Here is a 17,711-nt window from a genome sequence, read left to right as displayed (position 1 = left end):
CAATTTTTCTGGGATATTTGTAACAATATTTAATCTGATCTCTGATCTGTATCTTCAGCATGTGGCTTTCTTGTGAATTTAACTCCTTGAAAGAAAGCTTTAACTTAAAAGCACAGTTTAATATCAATTATACTAAGCTCCTCTAGAAAGGCAAAATGTTGAAATTTGCTAAACACAACAATGGTAAAATGGAATCTTAAATATTCATTTACATTTGTTTCAATTCTGAAATTCTGAACTTTTTGGTTTATCAACCCTATTTATAATTTGAACTTAACATTTTTCTGTATGCACACGTTATGATAGGTGTCTTTATTACTTTTTTTCAAATTACTAAGTCTGCCTGATAGACTTAATGTGATGCCATATTCAGTCACACCTTGGGTTCATCCATAACGCAGTATGACAAGGTTCTTTGTGCCTGTGCAGATCATTGTTGCCATGGAGAGGCATCTACATGTGAGACAGCATATTAATGTCAGTAAACCTGAGCTGTAAAAGCAGAGAAAGGCAGGTAGATCAAGTTTAATAACTGATCCCTCAGTAGGTTGTGATTAGCTTATTGCAATGCTGTGGGTACTTTCTTAATTTAATTAAAAAGTTGAAATTGCTGAGGTTTTTTTCCCCTCTAAGTAATTACTGCACAATTGTTTTCTTAAAAATATATTTTTGTAAGGCATAATTATCTTTGATATAGCCTTAAATAATGAAACTAGCTGTGAACTATAATGGTGCTCAACTGTAACCAAGCTGTTGGATTTGGAATAAGTTTCTGGCTTGTGCAGAGAATGGCAACCATTCAGAAGGAAGCTGGATGACTTCTTAGCAGCTGATACTGTTGCATGCAAGAGGTAGGCGGGATATTGCACAATATGTTTTGTGGTCACTGTTATATCCTAGAACTTGTTTTTTTAGATCACTGGGAGATGCAGAGGAATTTTCCAGAATTATTTTCTTCCTGAATTGACGTAATTTAAAAAAAAAACTTTTTTGCTTCTCCCAGGAGATTACACTGGCTGCTGGTGGATGGGGAGCATTAAGGGTCATGTTATTCAGATGCAACACAACTGCATGAGATGGACCAGCTAGACTTTTTATGCCCTTTTTCATAGGTTCATTCAAAGCTATATTCTCTGTTAAAACATGATTATACAGAAGTCTAAGCTCTCATCTCCTTCAGTAGGCACTGTCTTGCCTAAATTGTTCTGTTTATTTCTACAGATACAAAAAAACACAGGAGACTCTCAATACCACAGGACAAAAGGCGTCAGCAGCTTTGAATAATGTAAGCTCTACACTTAGCAAGAAACTGGGAGAGATGAAGTAAGTAAGAGTGAATGCAACTCTGACTCAATAATCCTGAATGCAAAGAGTTTGTTATCACAATAGTTTATGTAGCACATACGCTAGAACCTTTAGTCTACTTATCACAACCTTCAGTTTTAAGTGATTAATATAGAACCCATACAATATCGCGCTTTAACATATTATGTAAGATTGTTATGTTTTGAGACAGTCTCTTTAATTTAAGGTAAAATGGAGGAATGAAGATGGTCAATGTGACCTGCTCTGAATTCTACCCAACAACAAGCCTGGGTGGCTTAGTTGCTATGGGGATAAAAGGGGCCCAAGGCAAGAGACTTGTTGAGAAGGTGCCAGATGTTCACATCTGTAGACAATAGTAAGAACATCTGTACTGACTGTGGATAGACTGTTAGTCTCCAAGTCTCACAGGGAAGGCTTAAGTAATGTCAGGTTTTGTAATGGTTGTACTTTAAACTATCTTATTAAATTCCAAATTAGAATGAAGCTGGGAGTCAAGAAGATAGCTATTTAACATTTCTACCTGAATACAAGGCCCATGTGATTCATGTTGCCATGGAGATGGGCTTGGGGAAGGGTCAAGTCCATTAAAAGCCACTGTAGTATCATGCTACATGGTTTTCTAAGATATCACTGAACCTGACTGAAACAAGTCTGGCTGCAGGAATCTGAGGGAGAGAACATGCAGGAAAGTAGAGGCAACCAGTCCTGCACCTGAAGCAGGCCATCAGAAGTGGAGAATAGCTTTGGACTCATTCTGGGAGAATAAAGTGTCCACTTAAGGGACAGAGTGAAATATAACTGTGCGGGGGGATTTTTGGTCGTTTTAAATGGGGGAACTGCTCTGTAATTTAGAGTAAAAGTTGCCTTCAAAAATAGTGTTTAGTCAATCTTGTTTTAGTTCATTTATTACAGTAAAAGTTTTAAAACTTGAAATCTTGTGTGATCTTTTCAGTATGTCACTGGAATTCAAATATCGTTTTAAGAGTTGTCGGTCTCTGTGGGGATCGGAACAAATATGTTTTTTTTGTATAGCTTCCAAAGATAGCGTTATAATGCAGTCTGTGATATTTGTAAATATATTGGCTTCTTCATGTTTCGTAATGTATTATTCCAGCGACTGCATCCTTTAGTGTACTAACTGTGCTGCTTGATATCTATAACTGACTAACTGTTTTGCTGTAGCTTGTATTACTTCAGACTTTTGCTCCCAAACAGGTGAGATTAAAATAGTTTGGATTTTTTGAGTTGTCTTTTAAGATACCATGGAAAGGCTTGTTTGACACGCAATTCCACATTCTCATTCTGGTTAATGAGTTAGTGCATATACAAAGGGTTTGCCACAATATATCCTTTTTGACATTTCATTCTGAATGATTTTATTTTCTGTAAGGCAATTTAGCATACAGAATCAGAGCTCTAAATGTTGTTTTCACACATCATTTTTGTACTGAATCTTCTTTTATTTTCACTAACCAATAAAATAGTAGTCCAATTAAGTGATACATTATGTTCCTGGGGAACGTGAGAAATGGAAGTGATTTATGAGGAATGGTGCCCAGGATAACAATGCTCCACATGTTATTTTTTCTTCTTACAAATTTATCCCCTCAGTTTTCTCTTTTCACCCCTCAGTTTTCTCATGCTCGCCTGCTCCCATGGCATTCCACCTGCAACCCTCCCACCCCGGCCTCGCAAAGGTATGTACTAAGGTACAGGTGCCAGGCACCTTTGAGTAACACATTTTGTAACAGTGTGTGGAATTCTAGAGCCGCACACTTCACATTGCCCCCCCACCCCCGGCCCTGGGTGTGGGCTGGCCAGTAGGGGGTGGTGGTGGGTCTCCCCAATTCCTACCTGCTGGAATTTTACTAGTAGAGAAGTTGGTGTCAGGTGCTCACCTGCCCTTGGGCCAATTGATGCCCTTAAGTGGCTACTTAAGGGTTCTTTCCCACCACAGCTGGTATTTTACCAGTGGTGGGAGTTGGCCAAGCCATGTGGCAAGGCCACTAATTGAATCCTAGTATTCTGGCTACAGGCTGGGGGCCATGTGCCCAATGAAGCCCCTCCCCCAATAGTGATCGAGCCCCTGTTTTTTTCCACTCCCCAGCCACTCCTCAGGGCTTCATGGCCATGCAGAAGTGGGCTTGCCCATGCACTCCACCCTGGCCCAAGTGGGGCCACTGCATCTGCCTAAAATTTTGGCCCATGATCACACGTGATGCTGATGGTGAATGTTGGGAAGGGGCATCTTCACAACTGAGCCTAATCTTAGCCTCACCTTGAATCCTCACAAGGCAAACAATATTTCCAGCGGAGTTACTGGTTGTTGATGAGGAGTAGGAATTTGCACTGTTTCCCCTCCTGAACTTTGGTCCAGAGGCCAATGGTATCATCACAGCTGCTGCGCCAGGCTGAGATTGCCCATACATCAGAAATCAAACTTGGAACCTCCCTAGTTACTCACCAAATATATTTTAAAAATTTTCAAGCAAGTTAATTTATCTGACATTCAGCTCCTTTTTCCTTTCCCCATTAATTTCTAAACTGTCACGACTGACAAATTAGACAGTTTAAAATAGAAATACTAGTATAAAACTATACACCCAGTGGCAGGGTGTGTTGATTGGAATATTCCAAAAAGGTTCATATGTGAATCCCTTTCAAGTTATTCTCCCATTTGTGAAGATTCTTGGAGTCATAAAGTGAAAACAGTTGTTGAGCAAAGCAGCTCAAATCATGATATCTAGAGGAAGTATTGACCTGTGGTATAAAGTGTAAAAAATGGAATTAGTATACCAATGAAAGTATTACAGTGCTGTGATTGTCCATGATGGGATTGTAAAACCCCTGGTATATGCACTTTTATTATATAACAATAGTCACTGCGTTTTGTGTTGTGCTGTGACATTTCTCAGGCATGATGCATTAATGTAAGTTTTTTTTAAAGCATTTTATTTTGAACATCCAGCTGTTTCTGTCATGTAATTTTCTTTGCAGCTGTTTATTGCTTTCAGCTCTTTCATACTTCCACACCATACAACATATCTTCAAGTACAAAGTAAAGCATGGATCTAATGGTAAAAATAAACAGCAAAGTTTGCAGATATCAGATTTTTTTTAAAAAATGCAGAACAGTTCTGGCCTATTCGTGCATTATTGTGCATCCAATAAGATATAGTGCAGCAAGGCTGTGCATTTGAATGGTGATGAATGGCTCCTTCCATCATAATAGTACCAATAAAATAGAAAAATGGAATGCAGTAAAATGAGAGAGAAAGAGAGATTGAAGCTATAGGCAAGCAAAAGATCCTTTCCAGATATGAGCAGAGTCTCCAAATCTTGGATGGGCATGGACTTGATAGAGAGTTAACATTTGTTGAGTGAAAAAGTGTTTAATGTGAAAGAGGAAACTTCTTGGAGGCTGTTTTAGCAATGAAGATGATTTGGAAGTGACCCTTTGTGGTCCCAGGCTAAAGCTTCAGAGGAATTCTGAGGAGGCTTGGCCCCGAGATATGAAGTGAGCAGGCCCATTGGCATTTGGATACATCCTGGCACTCAAGAACCAAACTACCAGCTATGGGCAAATAGTTCAACTGTCTCGTGGCTACCTCAGGAGAGCTAAGGGCTAAGGGAGTAACCCTGATTAAAAATCTGGAGTGGAGCCCGAAGGCAGAGTGATGTCTAAATATGTAATTTTTCTGCCAACTCCTGCGGCCAAGCCATGCTTTGCGTTCTTTTGGACTCAGTTGAGGAGGTCAAAAGGGAGACTTTGTTGTTTGGGCAGCCTACAGGCCCTAGAGAGAACACTCCAATATCGCTGCAGATAGTTAACACAACATGGCAGACAGTGGTTATGAGTGATAAGCAGTACTCCAGGTGTGGGCTCACTAAAACCTTATACAATTGCAGCAAGACTTCCTAATTCTTGTACTCCAGTCCCTTTGCAATAAAGACTAACATGCCTTTCACCTTCCTAATTGCTTGCTATACCTTCATGCTAATTTTCTGTGTTCCTTCTATGCATACACCCAAGTTTCTCCGAATATCAACATTTAGGAGTTTCACGCATTTTAACAGTTAAAGGGGTGGAGACCGTGGCTATGGAATGGAGTTTGTGGCAGCAATCGAAAGCCATTCTTCTATCCTCACAATATTAAGATGGAGGGAATTTTTGGTCATCCTGTACTGAAAGTTGGACAAGCAGAGACAAGACAAATCTAGGGTTATGTGGGAAGACAAGAAAGTGGAGTTGAGACTACAACCAGATGATCAGCCATGATCTTATTGAATGGCGGAGTAAGCTCAAAGGCCTGAATAGCCTATTCCTGCTCCTTGTAAAAACCCATCTGGTTCACTAATGTCCTTTAAGGAAGGAAATCTGTCATCCTTACCTGGTCTTACCTACATGTGATTCCAGACCCACAGCAATGTGGTTGACTCGTAACTGCCCTCTGAAATGGCCTAGCAAGTCACTTAGTTCAAGGGCAATTAGGGTTGGGCAATAAATGCTGGCCTTGCTGGCAATTCCCACATTTCTTGAAAGAAAGAATAAAGAGAAGGGGTTTTTTTTTTAAGGACTGGGTGATGATGGCAGATTAGAAGGAAAGGGAACTGTACCTATGGGGAGAGAACCTTAAATAATGTTAGCTAATGTGATGGCTAGAAAGGGAAGTTAGGTGGTCAGTTCAGTGGGAATAGGGTCAAGGGAGCAAGAGGTGAGTCTCTTAGACAAGATGAGCTCAGAGTGCATGATGGCAGCTAGCACAGATGTGAGTTCAAGACTAGAATTGAGGAGGTGGGGTTAAGAAGTCCTTGAGGGAGTTTGGCCCAGTGGACTGGGGACAAGGAGGGAGGTAAACAGACCAAGTATTGATACAAATCATGAGAATGGAGGTTACGATCTATATCCTATTAATTTCCTCATTTCCCAGCCAAAGAGCTCATTCTGTTTCCTTGACAATGTTAAAAACAAGCTTATAAAAGCAATGGCTTTGCTGCTGTTCTTATTTATTCACTCAGGATGTGAGCAATGCTGGCTAGGCCTGCATTTATTGCCCATTCCTAATTGCCCTTGGAAGATGGTGGTGAACCGCCTTCTTGAATCGCTGCAGTTCATGTGGTGTAGGAACACCCACAGTGCTTTTAGGGAGTTCCAAGATTTTGATCCAGCAACAGTGAAGGGACAGCGATACGTTTCCAAGTCAGGACGGTGCGTGGCTTGGAGAGGAATTTGCAGGTCATGGTGTACCCAAGCATCTGCTGCCCTTGTCCTTCTAGAGGTAGAGGTTGAACATTTGGAAGGTGCTGTCGAAGAAGCCTTGGTGAGCTGCTGCAGTGCACCTAGTGTATGGTAGACACTGCTGCCATGGTGCGTCACTGTTGGAGGGAGTGAATGTTTAGGTTGGTGGTGGATGGAATGCCAATCAAGCAGGCTGCTTTGTTCGGGATGTGTCAGCTTCTCAAATGTTGTTGGAGCTGCACTCATCCAGGCAAGTGGAGAGTATTCCATCACAGTCCTGACTTGTACCTTGTAGATAGTGGACAGGCTTTGGGAATCAGGAGGTAAGTTACTCACTACAGAATTCCCAGCCTCTGACCTGCATACTGGCCTACCTGACTGAATAGTATTGCCTTATAGTGAAAATGATGCAACTTCAGCATATAATGTTCTTGAGTAACAATTCTTTTGGTTAAAGAAACTGGCCGTTGAAAGCAGAATAAGTAAAGCAATTATGTATTACTTTTTCTACCTGGATATTTCCAGTCAATAGAGTCAATAAAAGAAGCACAAAATTAAAGTTTTTCATGAGATACCCTTGGCAGCCATTTGGGGAGAATGGTCAATGATTTCAGTGAGGCACATGCTTGTGGAGTAGACAGAGAGTTAGTTGAAACAATTTAACGTGTTAATCAATGAGTTAATACATTACAGAAGGTAAAACCAGGAATGGAAATATACACTTAAAGGAAAGGTGCTGAAAAATGTGCATGAATGGAGAGATTCATATATATAATTCCCAAACAGAATGAGTGCAGGTAGATAAAAACATTTTAAAACCAATACTATTTTGGGATTTATAAATAGAGATGCAGAGTACAAGAATTAATGAGTAATAATAAATGTGTTGATTTAGGCCACAGTTAAAATGTGTGTGCAGTTTTATTAAAAGAACATTAAGGCTGTAGATTCATGGGAATGGGGAAATTATAGTTTTGAGGAGAATTTCCATAGGAGCACAGCAGGCTTAGAAGAGATTTAGTAGACTTTAAAATTATGAAGGGTCTTAAAAATAAATAAGGACTATTTCCTCCATCTGGAAATTCAGTAACAGATGGTCATCAGCTAGAACAATGCATGATACAGGGCTATAGGAAGTGTGTGGGGCAGTGGGATTAATTTTGCATTGCTCCAGCGCAGAGCAGATTCAGACACAGCAGCCTCCTCCTTACATCTATGATACCAGCTTTAAATGTTTTCTTGTATGTTAACATGGTCACTGCCTGTATTCCAAATGTTAAGTAGTTTTGTTTAATAAGTGTTTAGCTGTGGCCTTTTTTCTACACTTAAGGCTTGACTTAAACATAATGTTTTTTTTCCTTAATGCTTCCCTGTGCCAGTTACCCTGTGCAGCATTCAATTAGTATGCCAGCTATGAGGTAATGTGTGTTGACATAATTGAGACATAGCTAAATTTTAGCTTTAAGATTTTGTTTGGACCGCATTAACTAAAAGCTAAATGCTTAAACTTTTTTATGATTTGGGGGAGAAATTAAGTGTTTTTGAAACTTTCTCCAAGGCTTGGGAACATTTTTTGTTTCAAGATGAGAAACTGGTGAATGGAGTTGCTGGTTTGATGGAGATGTATGCTTATCAATCAGGGTAGATTAAATCAGATTACTAGAATTACCAATTTACTTACATTGGTAAAGTTTTAAGACTTATTCCCCCATACATCAGTTGCCACTTAAAAATCAAAACAGAGTTGTGATTACCTCCAACGTTATTTTCATGTTTATTGGAATAATTTTACTTTGATAATAAACTCTCACAACCATGCACCTGGCTTGGAGGAATTACATGGCCCAGTGGTGTCAGGGAGGAATTACTATTTGTAGACAGTAATTATGTATTTTAACTTTAATTCTAACAAACCAGAGTTCAGTAAATGTATGGTTCCCATTTGCAAGTTTAGGAAGCCCATTTAACCTAAGCCCAGCCTTTTTGTTGGCTTGAAAAGGCACTTTCCATTTAGGAGAGATGCAGGAACAGTTAACAACAACCAGAAGATATAGCTTTGATTAGTCCAACTGCCTTTCTTCTGGTCCTCCATTGAAGTGGTTTTGGAATTGCCTACCACTACCATAGATTCTGCAATAAGTACTTAAGCTGGAATAGGGAATAAGAAATATTTTTTGTCAAATATTAGCCTATTTGATGATTCTAACAGACAAAATCTTTAACACATTCATAAGACTTGCCTTCTGTCTGTAATGTAGACATAGGTTATTTTAATTGGTTTACAATTCCAGTAAATAGTGAACAGAGTGACTCCACTCAAACATATTAAGTATTCATTTACCAATATTGCCAACAGTAAGTTTTGAACAATATCACCTCCTGGATTTATCAGTTCAGCACAGAAGTCATTATACTTTACAAGTTGTCCTAAAGCTGGTTAATTTACAGTTTGCAGAGGAAGCAGTATTTAGCTTGACAGCAGCCATGATTTTTGGCCACTGTTATTGCCTGTCTATTGGTGAAACCATGCCATACTACTAACAGAGCAATTTATGGTTGCTATCTTGTATGTTAGCATAATTAAAGTTCCTATTGTTGTTAAATTTGTGTTCTGTTCTTAAAATATACTTAACTGTAAATTTTACTAGTTGCATCTGTATTTTGAGAACACTTAGGCCCCATCAGCTTAGGGTAATGTACCCGTCTTCAATAAGTAGAAACTTACTTTGAGCCATTGTAAAGTTTTTCAATGTACTACTTCATCAATAGTTTGGAAGTTCATTAATAGTGAATTCAACAGTTTTTTTAAACTAAACACGTTATGGTGCTGTTTTTCCTGCCAATATAAATTGGAATGTACTATACATAGAGTGTATTAAAATGTGATTCTTAGTAAAACTGTTCATATTTATAAAGTCTTACCGAAATGTGAGAGCCATTTGCCTTCACTCTATTAAGTGAATAAAACTGCAGAACACAAATCATTCAATGTTTCTTGTTGCCACAGAAATTCTCCGATGTTCAAGTCCTTTGAGGAGCGGGTCGAAACTACAGTTAGCAGTCTGAAGGTAAAGATTTTGCTATTATAATTTGATGGTGGAATATGTCAGCACTGCCATACTTCTTAAACCTAGCTTATTACTTTGGTTTGATCTGGTTATGTTGCATTTAGAATTTCACCTTTTATCTTCCTTAATACATTTGAAATTTCATAGATCATCTTCATTCTTCAAAATTAATTAAAGTAATTAAGTCCCACATTTATAGGAGGCTTCATACATGTATCCAATTACATAGGGCACACGGCACATCAACCAGTCCATGCTGGTGTTTATGCTCCACTTGAGCCTCCTTCCATCTTTTCTGATCTAAGTCTATCATTATACTATCTATTCCTTCTCCCTTATGTGCTGGTCTAGCTTCCCCTTAAATGAATCGATACTATTTGCTTCAACCACTCCCTGTGGGACCGAGTTCCACTTACTTACCACACTTTGGGTGAAGATGTTTCTTCTGAATTCCCTATTGAATTTTTTGGTCACTATCTCATATTGATAGCCTCTAGTTATGCTCTTCCCACAAGAGGAAACGTTCTCTCTGTGTCCACTCTATCAAAACCTTATATAATTGTAAAGAGCTCCATTAGGTCACTCTCTTTTTTTCAAGAGAGAAGAAACCCAGCCTGTCGATCCTTTCCTGATATGTATACCCATCTATTTCTGATGTCATCCTTGTAAATCTTCTTTGCACCCTTTCCAGTGCCTCTATGTCCTTTTTATAATATGGCGACCAGACTGAATGCAGCACTCTGTATGTCTAGCCAAGGTTCAATACAAGTTCAGCATAAATTTATCTAAGTTTTCTGAACTTAGTTGACACATTAATCACTTGGTTCAATGGAAATGAAAATTACTGGGAGATGTATAATGGATGGCCAATCCAATATTAGCCATTTTACTCCATTTCCCAAAGTCAAAATTACCCCTGAGGAGTTGTGATCATTTGCAATATTGAGGTCAAGAGAGTAGGGGACTAATGGGACCCAGTCACTGAAAAGGGGAGAAGGCAAATGAGAGGCATGTCACATTTCAGGATTTCATACTTTACTGTCTTAGAGGAACTTCGTGCAATAATATTGGAAATATTACAATGGAACTGAGTTTAGTAGAGGGTAAATTTAAAGGACAACAGAGCTGGTAGGTATAGTTTAGATTTCTGATGGGCATCTAAACCAGCATCTAGCAGATAAGGAAACATATTTTGATGGACCAATGATCAAGAATCAAAAGTACAATTTCAAAATTTGTGGATGATACTAAATTGGAGGTATAGATAGTATGCTTGCCCACTTGTGAAATAGGCAAATTATTAAACAAGAAAAGATGAACTATGTTAAAATACTCCTTCACCCACAAGTATACCTTTACAGATATATTACAGATTTGTAAGGATTAACACAAGTTACAAAAGCTATCTTATACTCTAATGTTCATAATAAGTATACAGTCCATGTAAACCAATAGATAACCTGTGGTCAGACACACCACACTCTGAAACCAAGTGACAGATGCCACCTCAACCAGATGCTATGGATCTCTCCTCAACTCCCCCAGATGCTTGACACACCGTGAGTCAACCAGTCTCACTGAACTCCGTCTTTCACGAGGGTTTCCAATCTCCACTGTCGAAGGACTCACTTTGGAATCTTCTCCCAAGGCAACACTTTCTTTCAGACGCTTTCCGCAAGGGTTCACCTCCAGGGTTTCGAACTCTCCTTCTGATCTTCCTTTCCCCTGAGTCACCACATGCATTCAAGCAGTCTTCCTCTCTCTCTCTCTCTCTCTCTCTCTCTCTCACTGACTCAGCCGTCAACAGTACACCACTGCTTCACATGCCCATAGCGAAGAGTTACAGACTTTCAGCGTCTCTTGTAAGCTATTCTCACTTTAAGTCTGTTTTCTGCAGCTTTTGTCTCTTTAAATCTGAAGCTTGGAGCCTTTCTGTCTGCCCCTCACTCTTAACTTCACTTAACATGACTCTTTCCAGGTTCCCGTCTTTCATTTTACCAGAAGGTCTGCTTGGGACTTTCTCTTATTCCAGTCCCCTGCATTTTGGGCTCTCTTTAGTTTGGGACTTGCTATCTGTTCCCTTTTCTCCAGTCTCTCCTGGCAGCTACTTTCAAAACCAACTGAACTCAAACAGCTTCCAAATCAACCTGTTGTTTCTGGTTTCTTCTGTGTGTCTCTGTGGGAGGGACCTGCCACCCTGGACCCTTTCTGCTAGGCAACAGCCCAATTTCCCTACTCTTGTTTGTTTAACTTAGCTGCAACAGTCGTAAAACTCACATTAGAAATGCAGGCACCTTTTAAAGTGAAACTAAAACTCAATTTGACCTTTTCTTAACACACAGATACATAAATTCAAATCAAACTTAAACTTTAAAGCTAAAACTTATTCCTAACACCTACAAATACAAATATAACTTACTTAAACTATTTCTATTTCCTCTATTTGTTGGCTGGAAAGTTCCAGAATTTTCACCCAGCAATGATGAACAAACAGCAAAATATTTCCAAGTCAAGATGGTGTGTGACTTGCAGAGGAACATGGAGATGGTCCGTTCCTCTGCGCCTGCTGCCACTGTTCATCAAGGCATTGTAGGAAAGTCTAATATCCATATTATTCCTTCAGAGATGGAGGAGGATCTGGTCTGTAAAAATTCAGACAGAATTCACATTCTCAATTGTTATTCAATAATTCTTACTGAAAGTGCAGCTGTGCAAACCAAAACATAAAACACTCAAGTCACATTGTTCTTTTTCTGAGTTGTAACTTCATTCAGCCCAATCAAGTCCATCTTGGCTCTTGCATTCTAGTCTTGCAAATAGTCTGAGTCATATTTATCTTTGCTTTTCCACCATACATTTATCTAATCTAAACTTGAGTATTGACACAATTTCTACCTCAACTACTAACCTTGGAAATGAATTCTACAGCCTCACATCTCTCACAGATTAAGAATGGCCACTTAGGCAACACCTTGGAAAGTATGCAGTGACAACCTACGATAATTGATACATTCAAAAGAGTAGAAAACTGCCTAAAATATTTTTGCAGGATTATTTTATAAAGACTTTAAGCTACTCTTGATAGATCCCTGTCCTAACCTTCTCAACATTATTTAATAATTCCAGGTTACAGATTGACCACATGTAACTGCTGTCCATAACGAATGAGCTTATATTCTCCTTGTGTAATAGTTACACACATCGAGGGCAGTACATTCCACTGTGTAAAAAAAAACTGTAAGCATATTTATTATGTTGGTAGGCAATTAACTTTGGGGGCATAAAAGTCCAGTTTGATGCTATCCTTACCAAATATTCACAGCTGCACTTTCAGTAAGAATTATTGAATAACAATTGAGAATGTGAATTCTGTCTGAATTTTTTTTTGCCTTCCTGATGGTTAATGTAGTGGCTGTATATTCAGCCACCTGTGCAAAGATTACAAATCACATCTGGAACCACTTAGTTTTCATTGAGTGCAGAATTATGCTTCCAAGATTAGTTTGATTTCAATGAGTAACTACAACTATACAAAAACCAAACAACTGTTGATGCTGGAGATCTGAAAAACAGAAAATGCTGGAAAAACTTGGCAGATCCGGTAGCTTCTGTGGAGAAACAGCATTGACATTTCAGATCTGTGACCTTACATTAGAACTGGGAACAGTTAGAAATGTAATAGGTTTTAAACAATTGAGAGGAGGCAGAGCTAGAAAAGAACTTGCTTAAAAGGTAAGATCTGTGATAGGGTAGAAGACGGGAGAGATTAAATGACAAAAGTGTTGATTATGCAAGGCCAAAAGGAGTAGTAATGGATTAAGTAAAGATATGAAAGATGTGTCTAGAGGCGGTGTGAGTGGCAGAAGGACAATCAGCTGCCACCCCAAAGCAAAGAAAGAGAAAACTCTTTTGTCATTTTATCTCCTGTCTGCCACCCTATCTCAGACCTTTTTGTTCTTTTTTCAACCCTGTCCTCCTTTCACTTGCTTGTCACAGACCCAAAATGTTAGCTGTTCCTCCCTCCATAAATGCTGACTGACCTGCTGAGTATTTCTGGTATTTTGTTAAATTGACTTCACAGCTCCAGTCTTTTCAGCTGTTTCTTTTTTGTATATCCTGTTTAAATTCCTTGCCTTTGCCAATTGACGGTCTACCAACAGATTGGGAGAGGTGGATCTTAATTTTCTTTAAATGCACAATGTACTCTGCACAAGTACTTTTGTTCTAATAAACATCAAAAGATATTGATGCACCTATTTTTAAAATATTGTTGTGCACTAACATTTGTCCATAGGAGATGGATTGGCTGAGTGATAATACTAGTTCCTTGCATGAACAGGGCCAGACAGTCCTGTTAAAAGACTGTTAGACACTTAACTACACAGTGCCAAAGTATAAATAATTTTAGGAGAGGTGCTTTTTAAATAAACAAGTTGTGAGAGATTTGTTTTTCACACAAGCTTTCCTTTAATTTCAAATTCATTGTGGAATAGAGATATAAATAACAAAGCTAGGGGGAAACGTTATACTTAAGGTAATCATCAGGTTAAATAATAGATTGCTAAATCAGGATTCTTGAGGCTACTCCGAATTTTCAGTGTTCGCCTCCTGTCTGAGGTTATATAGTCAATCATGTGTAGGTCCTGTGCTACTGTTACCCGACGTGTGCTGATTTTACTGCCAGTATGATTAGTATTCCTCACTACTTCATAATGTCAAACGTATTTTCAGTAGTCTTTGGCCTTTCATCTCTCCCAGTATAATTGACACCCTAAGGTGGTCTCCATTCCTTTTAGTTACTTACTCAAACTGTTTTTCTTCTCTTTATCTGGATAATGTAGTTATTTATTGTTGGGTGTATTGTTTCTCTAGAATTAGTTTAAAAATAGCTCCTGACCTAGTAAGTTGACTACTGAAATGTAACCATAATATTCAGACTGATCAAAAATGTGTTGCTGTTATATAGAGGTTATTGAGCAGACATAACCTCTCTGATACTGTGGATTTTTCAAAATGCCTTCAATAATTTTGTCTGTTTAGTGTAAAGTTGGTGTGCCTGCCCACAGCAGTGGAAGTTTTGAAGATGTCCTGAACTCTACTGTCAATGCAAGTGTCCAGGAATCAACTGCAGGAAATCATCCAAATGAAGACTTTGGAGTTTTTTAAATCTTTCCTTTAACACTGTAAAATCTCAATGTATAAATCTTGGTGTTACTAGATTTTATTTAAAATCCAGTAGACCTGTCTCTCCTGAGTGAGTTGGGAAAGACAACCTGGAATTATTCAAAACAAAATAGTGGGAAAAAACTTTCTACATGTTATCAAAAGAAAATTGTTTCATACACACTTATATTCTTTGACTATGTCTTTACTATATTTATAAAGAGCTTATTCTGAACTTTTATTCTAAGCTCTATCTGTACTTGTGTTGTAACAGAATTCATTGAGTTACACATGCTTCAAGCAAAACCTGTTTTAAGAAATATTTTATAAAACACTGTTCTGAAGACTTAATGTATTGTACTCCAGTTTGAGGTCTTACAGAAAAAAAGAATGGATAAATAATTTCTTGATACCAGCTCTATTTGCAACTTCTTGATGGTCATGAAGTGAAGTGCTCTAAAATTAAGTATTTAGAAGTAGAATTAGCAATTTACAATGTTTTTTAAATTGACTCTACAATCAGCTTGTTCTGTTAAAATAATTTGGCATTGTGTTTGATGTAAATTGGAAGCATTTTTAAGATACTGTATACATAATATCCAGAATACTCAAAATTTTGAATGTTACATTAGCTTTGCCTCTCAATTAATAATGGTAAAGCTCTAATTGGATGTGTTTTTATGGGGAGACCCAGGATGGATTTATGCATAAATAGAGTAATTGCTCAGCACCTACACGCACTATTTACTTTGTGGTCCAGTTTCTTAGTTGGAAGCTCACCAGACGAAATTAAAAGGAAGGATGATCAAGAGATGATTGCCTTAAAAAAACCAACACCAAAATGAAAGTCATTCTAAAGATGCTATAATTGAGAAATATTTTTTATTCAATTGTTATACTGCATATGAAAATGTTATAATCTGAAATTTCCAAATCTCAGCTAGTGTCATTATTCCAAAATGTGTCATTAACATTGTCAGAACAGATTTCTCTCCCCACCCCACAAGAGGAGTATGTTCAGAAAATTTAAATTTATAAATTCTAAATTAAATAAATTTATATGTATTGACTAATTGATAGTGCTTTCAGTACTGTGCGGCAGGGGAGGAAATTAAGATGTTTGTCCTTTGTGTTAGTTGTGGCTCACTTGATAGCACACTCGCTTCTGAATTACGAGGTTCTGGGTTCAAATCTCACTCCAGGACTTGAGCACAAAAATTAAGGTGTAACACTGGAGGAGGATTGCACTGTTGGAGATTTTGTCTTCTGGTTAACACGTTAAACCGCGGCCGTATCTGCCTGCTCGGGTGGATCTAAAAGATCCCTTGGCAGTATTTTGAAGAAGAGCAGGGGAGTTATCCCTGGTGTTCTTGCCAATGTTTAATCCCTTGATCAATACCATAAAAAAAGCAGATTATCTGGTTATTATCACATTGCTATTGTGGGAGTTTGCTGAGCGCAATTAGCTGCCATGTTTCCCACATAATAGTGACTACATTTCACATAAATAGCACTTCATTGACTGTAAAGCATTTTTCAACATCCAGTGGCCATGAAAATGCAAGTCTTTCTTTTACTGTGGAAGGGGGAGGAAATGAAGAAGTTATTCCTTTTAATGTGACGGAGCAGAAAGAGGTTAACCCTTTCTGTACTTTCAGGAGGATAGGAAGATGAATTAGAACTTTCAAACATATTTTATGTCTCAAAACCTGTCCAAAAAAAATCCAGATTATTTTTTCCCACTTCCATGAAAGTTACTGCTAGGTTCAGTTTCTTTGAGCACCAGTTGTTATCCGGTACCTCATCCAAGTTACAATGATTTACATGCAAGTGTTGGCAATTTTCTTTGCTTAACAGACCAATTACATAGCCATCCAGAACACCTGCAATAGTTCCTCTCCAAAGGTACTGAGACTAATTGCAATGCTTCTACTATCATTGTACCAGACTTGTAGCTAACTCAATGCTAATCTGGAACTGAGTTGGTCTGAATGCCTCACCAGTTACTACATAAACTCGGAGCTTTCAGCAGAGACTTATACAAAGTTCAAACCCACATTTTGCTAATTATTGAGGAGAAACCAACCAATTTTATTGATAGTAAATTTGAATAAACATTTTGAAAATATTTTCCTTTTAGTACAGGTGCAGGAATGCTACTGTGGCACTCAGGTTAGCATTATTTTGTTCATTTCCAAGTTACTTTTTTGCTTTCAACTTTAACGATGATTGTTATTAACCATTTTCTAATCAAGCACGGTTTAAAATTGGTTGTATTTGAATTGTGCATAAGTAAAATAAATCAGCACCACAAGAAATGAAGATGGCATCTAACCTAATTAACACAAGGTGTGAGGGCAGCAGCTTCTTTCAGCATTGGGTTTGAAAATTTAGAAGTAACTTTCTCATTAACACATCTATTATTTGCACTGGGAATTATTTGTGTGTTCTCATCTCTCTGGAAGTGGGATGACAGTACATAATGCATATCTGATGTCTTAAATGTTAATTTTTAAAAAATATTTTTATGGGATGTGTGTCACTGGCAAGGTCAGCATTTGTTGCCCATCCCTAATTTCCCTTGAACTAAGTGGCATGCTAGGCCATTTCAGAGGGCAGTTAAGTATCAACCATATTGCTCTGGGTCTGGAGTCACATGTAGGCCAGACCAGGTAAGGATGTCAGATTTTCTTCCACTAAAGGACGTTAGTGAACCAAATGAATTTTTAATGGCAATTGATGATCATTTCATGGTCACCATTACTGAGACTAGCTTTCAATTACAAATTTTATGAATTGAATTAAAATTCCACCAGCTGCCATGGTGATATTTGAACCCATGTTCCCCAGAGCATAAGCCTGGGCCTCTAGATTACTAGTCCAGTGATATTACCACTTATGTCACCATCTTCCCC

General features: G+C 38.2%; 1 protein-coding gene across 2 annotated transcripts in view; it reads left to right on the top strand.

The window, feature by feature from the left end:
- Nucleotides 1-17,114, top strand: part of tpd52l1 (tpd52 like 1) — a 48,358-nt gene extending 31,244 nt beyond the window's left edge. The window contains exons 4-6 of one of the 2 annotated variants that reach the window (XM_041188694.1): nt 1,222-1,323; nt 9,573-9,633; nt 14,674-17,114. In XM_041188694.1, coding sequence (XP_041044628.1) covers nt 1,222-1,323; nt 9,573-9,633; nt 14,674-14,799 — 289 coding nt within the window. In that variant the 3' untranslated portion in view covers nt 14,800-17,114. Of the gene's footprint in view, nt 1-1,221; nt 1,328-9,572; nt 9,634-14,673 lie in introns of those variants that run through there. The other variant, XM_041188695.1, reaches the window with a different exon arrangement.
- The last annotated feature ends 597 nt before the right edge of the window (nt 17,115-17,711 follow it).

This window comes from Carcharodon carcharias, chromosome 5 (assembly GCF_017639515.1).
Source record: "Carcharodon carcharias isolate sCarCar2 chromosome 5, sCarCar2.pri, whole genome shotgun sequence".
Lineage (NCBI taxonomy): Eukaryota > Metazoa > Chordata > Chondrichthyes > Lamniformes > Lamnidae > Carcharodon > Carcharodon carcharias.
Note: the sequence above shows the minus strand (reverse complement) of the source record. Positions and strands in the feature narration are given on the sequence as shown.